At 42.0% G+C, this 8,520-nt stretch overlaps 1 protein-coding gene across 1 annotated transcript; it reads right to left on the bottom strand.

The window, feature by feature from the left end:
- Positions 1–336: 336 nt before the first annotated feature.
- On the bottom strand, positions 337–8,070 carry LOC128400300 (vomeronasal type-2 receptor 26-like). Its single transcript, XM_053362453.1, has 6 exons — positions 7,937–8,070; positions 5,562–5,844; positions 3,895–4,752; positions 2,948–3,175; positions 2,439–2,565; positions 337–1,235 (listed from the first exon to the last, which is right to left on the bottom strand). Exons 1-6 carry the CDS (start codon positions 8,068–8,070, stop codon positions 337–339), a joined length of 2,529 nt encoding a protein of 842 aa, XP_053218428.1.
- Positions 8,071–8,520: the final 450 nt, after the last annotated feature.

Genomic DNA, 8,520 nt, shown 5'->3' with positions numbered 1-8,520 from the left:
ATTTGGAAGGAACGAAGAGACGAATATTTTTTATATATAAAAAAATGCCTCCCAATATATTGTTTTCTCTTGTTTGGTTTCTAATCAATCATTCTCTCATATTCTAGTCAGGCCTCAATATTTTGTGGTATCCATTACAGCTTGTTTTCCAAATGCACCACGGAGTCCAAAAATATTAGGGAACCTGTCTCACAGAGACCACAGAGAATTGTTAAAGAAATTGCACATAGCAATCGCAGCTAAAAACACTCACAATATAGTTATATAATAAGGATAATGAGAAATTATATTGCCCATTTTCTAGTAGAATAAAAACAGAGATGATAGGATAATTTATTATTTCCTCTTTATTAACTTCTCCTTGCTGTTCAGGTCAGGTCTCAACAAAATTATGTAGCATTTTGGGGAAAAGATGGAACCAAGTAAACCAGCACTGGAGGCCAAGATGGAGAAGATCTCCACAGCCACCATGTATTTCCCCTTGGTGCTCAGGTACACTGGAACAAAGGAGATCCAAACACTACAAAACAACAACATGCTGAAGGTGATGAATTTGGCCTCATTAAAGCTATCAGGCAGTTTCCTGGCAAAAAAGGCCACAACAAAGCTGAGAATGGCCAAAAAGCCCATGTAGCTCAGGACACAGTAAAACATGACAACTGATCCTTCGTTACAGCCTAGAATGATTTCCTTCATAACAGAGTGCATGTCAGAATCAGGGAATGGGGGAGAGGTTCCTAACCATACAGTGCAAATGCCCAATTGGATAAGGGAACAAGAAATCACAATGGAGCTTGCCAGTCTTTTCCCCACCCACTTCCTCATTCTGGATCCTGGTTTGGTGGCCACAAAGGCCAGAACCACTGTGATTGTTTTGGCCAGAACACAAGAAACAGTCACTGTGAAAACAAGGCCAAAAGCCATTTGTCGGAGCAGGCAGCTCACTCTTTCTGGAGGGCTGAGGAAGATCAATGGGCAGAGGAAGCAGAGCAGGAGGAAAGTGAGGAGAGCGTAGGTGAGGTCCCGATTGTTTGCTCTGACAATGGGTGTGTCCCGATGTTTAATGAAGATGTCCAGGACCACCAATGTGAGGAAAGAGAGAAAAAGAGAAAAACATGCTAAGCTTATCCCCAGAGGCGTTTTAAAAGACAGGAAGTTGATTGTCTTTGGAATGCATTGCGATTGGTCCCTATGTGGATAGTGATCTTCACAGCATGCAACACATTCATCCATGTCTGAAGAGAGAGGAAAAACACTCAGATTTCAGATATGTTGCAGAGCAGCTACTAATGTTGGCAGTATCTCTTCAGGTTAGATTAGGAGCATCACAGAAGTTTCCAAACAGGCTAGACTAAAGTGATGCACGAGAACCCCACCTCAGCGCTGTGTGATGGGTTATGTGGGGTGTTCTGTACTGGCTTGCTAACTCCCTAGAAGCTGTGGGATAACCAGTCAGGCGTAAGTCTAATTAATGAATGAAGGGGTTAAGACCATAGAGTAAGCTATCCTGCCAAGCTTAGCTCATCTTGGGAGGTACTAGGTAATGAAGCCTCCGAGTCCAAAATGTACTTTAGAAGCTCAGAGTTTGATGATGTCTGAACTGCTTGATCCAAGATCAGACTGCATGGCTGTTACAAGCCATTCTTGTGCTCCTTATATCAATAATTTAGGTACTTTTATTATTGTAGCTAATCCAAGTTTTACCGCCCAGGTTTTCTTACTGATGTGTGGAAATGCACATGAACTTGATATTTTAATAGTAGTAACCCAATTTTTAACTTACCAATGTGTGGTCTTTTGGAAAGAACTTAGAAGGGCATATTTTAAAGCTCTAACAGCTTATATTGCCATGTTTTACTTTTCTTAATATTTTTTATTTTAAATCTCTGCTGGGATTCTCTAACCAAAGAGTACTTGCCCCATATCTAGATCTTGGCATTCTCCTTTATATACCTGTTTTTTCCTTGTCACCAACATAACCTACATTGTGCAGTTTACTTGGTCAATGGGGCTAACAATAAATAGAAACCATCCTTCTATGAATTGTTCAGCACGGGAGCTAAGTGTCTTATAGTCAGTTCATTGCTCCATGTACCTCAGTATTGATTGCTGCATTTTAATCTCTGACAAAGATGAGATCTTGGTTTATAAAGCTTTTCTTGTTAGGAAAGGTCCATATTCCTTTATGGGGGCTGTCTGCCAATAGGGATGGAGGAGAAATTTCATTTCGTTGCCCTTTGAATGGGAAGGTTATCTAAATTTCACTCCTTTCAGCAACATAAGAACCCAAATACTGTTGCCCTAAAGTATGTGTAGTTCTCTAAAAATGTGTGCTGCCATTCTCCAATCAAATAATATGTACCAATTATTTGCTTAATCTTTTCAACAACTTCTAACATGACGTATAGTTTGATAGGTATACCTCTTGTGTCTCTTACCCTTTTGGGATGAAATCTTGCCTTGAGGACATGGAGCACAATCATAGCAGCAGAATGGCTCCCCCTCCTTCTTCTCCTTGCTGGAACCAGGAGGACAACTTGGGTTGCACACAGAAAGGGGTGGAACCTGCCCATTTAACCAAATGCTTTAAAATTTTAGCCTACAGAAATTCATAGCATGTTTGCCTTCTGCTTTCCAAGCCACAGCTAGAAGTAAGAAGACACTAAACTACTTATTCCAAAGGCAGGACCAAACTGACCATCTTTGAGCCCCCTTCAGGCACCCAAGAAAAGAGGAAAACAACAAGAGGAAAGAGTGCTTTTGTACTCAGTTCCTGCTTGTGGGTTTACCACAGACAGCCGTTGGCCTGATCCAGGAAGCTCATTGAATGTAATGCAGAAAATGTTTTGAACCATGCTGGAAAACCAGGTATGTGCTGGGCTGATGATCGATAAGTGCGTAATATTTTGTTTGCCTATATCTCATGGATGTTGGAATTATGCCCCACCTGGTGAAAACTTCTGTGCCACACCATTTGGTTGTCATCAATGGAGAATTTCTGACCTGGGGCAGCCTCCAAATCCATCCTTCCAACCTTGACTCTCACGAAGGAGTTATTTGGAAAAGTGACCATGTTGGTAATATCAAAGCCAGCTTGTACTTCCTTGTTCTCAGCAAAAGATACTGTTTCTCCAGCAGAGTTGTTAAAGGAGACACTCCTAAGGAAGGGATGGAGCTGCATTGGAAGAAAACAGAAACAATGAAGTAATGCCTCCAAATGGTCAGTACTTTCTGGCGTGAATTTCTGCACATACCATGCACATGCCAGAATATTAGGTTTGCAGAAATAAAAGCGCTTAGTCACATGTTTTGTGGTTTTGAAAATGGTTGGGGAAGTGACCACCATGTAAGCTTTGTGCAAAAAATTTCAGAAAAAGTGAGAATCTAAAGGTACCCAAAGCTACTCTCCTCAAAATCACTACCAACTTCAGCTTTCCCTCCCTCAATCCAGAATTTCTCATGCCATTTTCTTTTTGAAGAATTCATAGAATGAGAAAGTCCAGACTGATGGAGGGAAGTGTGGGAAGTGATTTGAAGAATGTCATATGGGTAGCGGAGAATTAATGGAGGTGTGGGAAGGTTACTATCTACATTAAATGGCAGTATGGATGAGTCCTGTGTTGCAAGGGGTAATTACTTTTGATTTAATAATTATATTAGTTTTGTCACTTTCCAAAAGCAAATGTTGAGCGCAAGGTAGCTTAAAATAATGTTTTCCTATCCAATGTCTTTTTTTAAACCAACATCCAGCATGAATGGACAAATTAAATGTCAATTCTGGGGTGTTTACGTTTTTTATCATTTATTTTACCCAATCAGTGCTGGATGGTAATCTACACTAATTTCCAGGTCACTGTCCTTGTCAAGTAAATTGTATCTCATTGAAGGCATTACCTGCCAAGGCTGTAGCATTTGAAGATCCTGCATCCCTCCTTCCACCGCTGCCCTGTATTTGGGCAACAACATGGAATGTAGAGCATGTGCTGTGGCATAGACAGCATTATAGAGACTGTAGCTGTGGCCAGTCATGCTCATCTCAAAACCAGATGAAGGGAGATCTTCCAGCTTCTCCTCTCCAGTGCAGGTTCCACTGGCCTGCTCCTCTGTATTGGAGTTTGGAAATAAACAGAGAAATACTTCTGCCCAGAACTGCTTGGCAAAGCCATTTCCATTTGCCTCAAAAGGATTTTGGACCTGAAGAAACGCTTTGAATCCTTGTACCGCATTTGAATGAACTGCAAAGGAGAGGGAACCCTGGAAGACTTGCATATCCATGCACATTTGAAAGGCCAATGCTGTGAAATCCAGCTGTGCTGTCAGAATCCATACCTTGCCCACAGATGTCTTGGTCACACTTTCCATTTCACCTAGTGCTACCATTATTCGCAAGCCAAGCATGCACTTTGTTTCTCCATAGAAAACAACAACTTTGGCCTTACTTTCCATAACAACATGATAGATTTGGATCCACTGGGAATACATGGCATAATACTCAGCCAAACATGTGGTTTTCAGGGTTTTCTCTGAGAAGGCCAAGCAAATGCCTTTCTGGGACAGCAGAGGTTTCAGGGTCTGAACAAATCTCTCTCCACTGTCATTCTCTCCACTGAGCAACCCAACCCACATCCAACCAAAGTGCAAAAGTAACTCAACAATCCCAGTGTACTGATGGGCTTCGTTTGGCACCATCCAGTAAAAGGGAGTGGACTGGGTTTGTTCAGCATACTGTAGAGCAAAGGAGCCATAAGTGAGCTAGAAGGAAATAAAGGGACATAAATATAGTACAAGGAATTGGTATGTGCATCTCTAGCGGGTGTCGTGGCAAAGACAGTTATTAAATATTCACCATGATTTGTTTTCACAAAGTTTGTGGGGCGGCTAGATGACGTCAGCTATTTATTTATCATTCATTCTAATTTATTTGCAAGGTGGCTAGGCAAGTCCACTTACATACATTGCAGCCTGGCCATGGCCCCATATCAATAACCTGGAGGCTGCCTGTGGAGAATTGCAGGCCTACCTGAAGATTGGCCCAATGGCAGGCAGGCCTGGGTCCAGGGATTTCCCAGGGGGCAGGCCTAACCAGCCAATGAGTATTGCTGAAACCCAGTTCTGAGCTGCACACTTTAGAGAGATGGGGCAGGTGGCACAGGGGAACTGAGGTACATCTGAGGGTGCTGCCAGAGAACCGCATAGCTGAGGGAAAGTGGCCTGGGTATACCACAATTAATGATAGGTTGCAGAAATGTTCCGCCAATCCATGCAGTACTCCCTGAGTTGTATTAAATTGCTCGAGGCTGGTTTTCAGTTCGGTTAGGGGACTCCTAACTTGGTACAGAGACAGCTGGCACACTTTTGACATATGGTCCAAATTCCAGATTCAGTTCAGAGTCCTGATATTGACTTTTAAAGCCCTGAATGGTTTGGAATCCAGACACTGAACAAACTGCCCTCCTTTGTAAGTCATAACTAATTCTTTATTGCACAAACCTGTTGTGCAGAACCTCTGGATAGAAAAGATCATGGTGAATGAATGTGAAATCCTCAAGGCCGTATTTTACCTGTGGGATCTTGTAGACGCCCAAGATGTCTGCCAAGTAGATGGAGGTATCAAAGTCAAGTCCCCCAATAACTGCCATCAGATGTTTCTGGGTGTTACACTTGTAGTTGGGTACAATTGTTGAGGGAAATTTCAGAGCGGCCGAGTAGGTCATCCTTTGATTGAAGTAACTGTCATAGATGTGGAATCCCAATGTGATGTTAGGCAAGATCTTTTGGTTCTCATTGATCTCCTTGACAGCAAAGGCCAAGGCCAGAATATGCTGATAGTTCTTTGGCACCACACTGCAAGGAGAATGTTATGCTATATCCTTGGGAGATATGCTACAGATTTTTTTTCAGGCCTCATGAAAATTCTTCAGCATTTTAGTGCAATTTTCTCCTAATACACACATTTTATGCAAATTTGCCTAATATACACATATTTACATATTTATACAAAAATATTGTGGTTTTGTTTCACTAATATATGCATTTTGTGGACACTTTACCCCAGCATATGCATTTTTATATGCATTACTTGGCTTGAGAACTGCATTGCAAAATTTAGATAAGTGTGAATTCCGAAAGGTGGCTGTATTTTGGTTCTTGCATTGTTTTGGAGCACGCAAATTTTGGCAGGTTCATGTTTAAATGTGAGCTGAATATAATTTCTCTCCCACCCCTTATAAGGCAATACTGATATTTTCATTGGGGTCTTTAATGTGCTTGATGACACTGTCTAAAAACTCATCATTTTCAGACTTGTGACATATTTTTAACCAGGACTTTGTTCTAAGCCTGACTTAAATACCTGGGGTATTTAAAAAAGAACTCCACCTCAGAAGAGAAGTGGGCTTTTAAGAATCTTCATTTCAAACACTTTTGAGGTGCAATTCAATATGCAGAGCAAAGAAGGGCTTCGTATCTCATCGCTAATGCATTCTTTTCTTTACACCCTTTTGAATCAGGATGGGAAAATGGTAGCAGGGCTTAAAGAAGAGCACAGAGACAGGAGGATTTCTGTTTCCTTCTCCACCCCTACCTATCACCCCAGCACACTGTGGAGCAGGTCAGGGCTTCCAGAGAACGTGAAAGCAAGAAGAATCCTGCTGGCCTATTTAGTCCAGCATTCTGTCCTCTAAGTGACCAACCAGATAATTATGGGAAGCCCAAAAGGTGGACCTGAGTGCAGCAGCACTCTACCCACATATTTCTAACAACTTGTAGAGAGATGCACATAGTCTCCAACAATGGATCTAGTATGCAGTAATCATAACTAGCAGCCACTGATAGTCCTATTCTGCATGGCTTTGCCTAATCCTCTTTTAGGGCCACGCCAGTTGGACACCACCACCACAACTGGTATCAACACATCCCATAATTTAACTGTGCATTATGTGAAGAAGCACTTTCTTTTGTATGTCCTGAATATTTCACCATTCAGCTTCACGGAATGGCAAAAAAAAAAAAATCTAGTCAGAAGAAGTGGAGTTTGGATTTGATATCCCGCATTATCACTACCCGAAGGAATCTCAAAGTGGCTAACATTCTCCTTTCCCTTCCTCCCCCACAACAAACACTCTGTGAGGTGAGTGGGGCTGAGACTTCAGAGAAGTGTGACTGGCCCAAGGTCACCCAGCAGCTGCACGTGGAGGAGCGGAGACACGAACCTGGTTCCCCAGATTACGAGTCTACCGCTCTTAACCACTACACCACACTGGCTCTCTATCCCTCTATCCACTTTCTACACAGTGGGTATCATTTTATACGCTTCTATCACATCTCCTTTTACTTGCCATTTGTCTACACTAAAAAGTCGTAAATGTTGCGACCTTTCCTTATAGTAGAGTGCCTTCAACCCCTTCACTATTTTGGCTGTTCTTTCCAGACATGGAGCTTTAGAAAATTCAGGGCAAAATTAAGTGTGAATGAGCCCTTCTCACTCTTCTCTTGATGCCTCTCCCCACTCTCCACTCACAGATCTCTGTCACTTTCCTCCTCTCAGCCAACCCTAACATAAAGCTTCATGTAGCTTTGCACAGAAGGGGGATGTAATTTATTTTCCTTATTCTACTTTTTTTGCTCTCCCTCCCCATATTTTTTAACTTTATCATCATCACCACCATTGTTATCATTTTCTCTGGCGCTTGCGGGCAATGGGCATTGATCTTCAATCAGGAAGGTGTCGGGGTTGAGGGACACTTCAGTTTTTCCTACAGCAACAAAACATCCAGTGACAGCTCCTCCCTCAACTACTGCAAATGTTTTCCCACACACACACCTCTGCCTGGAAGTAAATCCCACTTAAATCAGTGGAACTTGCTTCTGAGTAAATATACTTAGAGTTGGGGAATGATTCTGTACCATCTGGTGATTTGATATTTGAAGTTCTTACAGGAGATTAAGCAGTTGATGTGTGGCTAGCATTTCATCGAAGTCTTCTTTATCCAAAGCAACAAAGAGGTGAGAGGTAAGTCCACCAATGATGAGGTCACCAGGCCAGTAGTATTCATGTGGAATCCTAAGCATATAACTGATGGTGCAACTAGTCGTATGTTTGCACACTGTATGTGGCAAAAGGAAGAGAATGGGCAGAATAATCATCAGCATACTGAGGCAAATGTTTTCTCTTTTCTGACACCCTTATTTCCATCTGGAAAATGGCCATTTGCTTCAGAACCAGCCTCACTGCAATATTCTGCCTTGGCGTAAACAGCACTTATCTACCAACAAACAGATTAAAATCCTGTCTTACAACTCTTCCAGAGAAAAGCAGAAATCTAGTTTTTTACTCTTCCCTCACCCTTTGCTTGGAATGGCAGGGAGGGTTTTTCTACCCAGTTAAAGACTTTTGCTTGTGTTCTCTGAAAATCTATGGGGACCTTATCCAAGATTCAGTCATGACAAGTGTGATAATTACATATGAGGTAATAACTAGGTCCTTTTGTGTGAGGAACAACAACAGAATGGAGTAAAGCA

This window comes from Podarcis raffonei, chromosome 13, assembly GCF_027172205.1.
Source record: "Podarcis raffonei isolate rPodRaf1 chromosome 13, rPodRaf1.pri, whole genome shotgun sequence".
Taxonomy (NCBI): Eukaryota; Metazoa; Chordata; class Lepidosauria; order Squamata; family Lacertidae; genus Podarcis; species Podarcis raffonei.
Note: the sequence above shows the minus strand (reverse complement) of the source record. Positions and strands in the feature narration are given on the sequence as shown.

Bases quoted from the DNA above. Each gene is read 5' to 3' on its own strand.
- LOC128400300 (XM_053362453.1), bottom strand. From the start codon at position 8,070: ATGCTTAGGATTCCACATGAATACTACTGGCCTGGTGACCTCATCATT. The intron at 3,176-3,894 runs GTAATGCCTTCA...CTTCCAATGCAG, and splicing joins AAATGCTACAGCCTTGGCAG to CTCCATCCCTTCCTTAGGAG. The intron at 2,566-2,947 runs GTGGGGCATAAT...TTAAATGGGCAG, and splicing joins GGCACAGAAGTTTTCACCAG to GTTCCACCCCTTTCTGTGTG.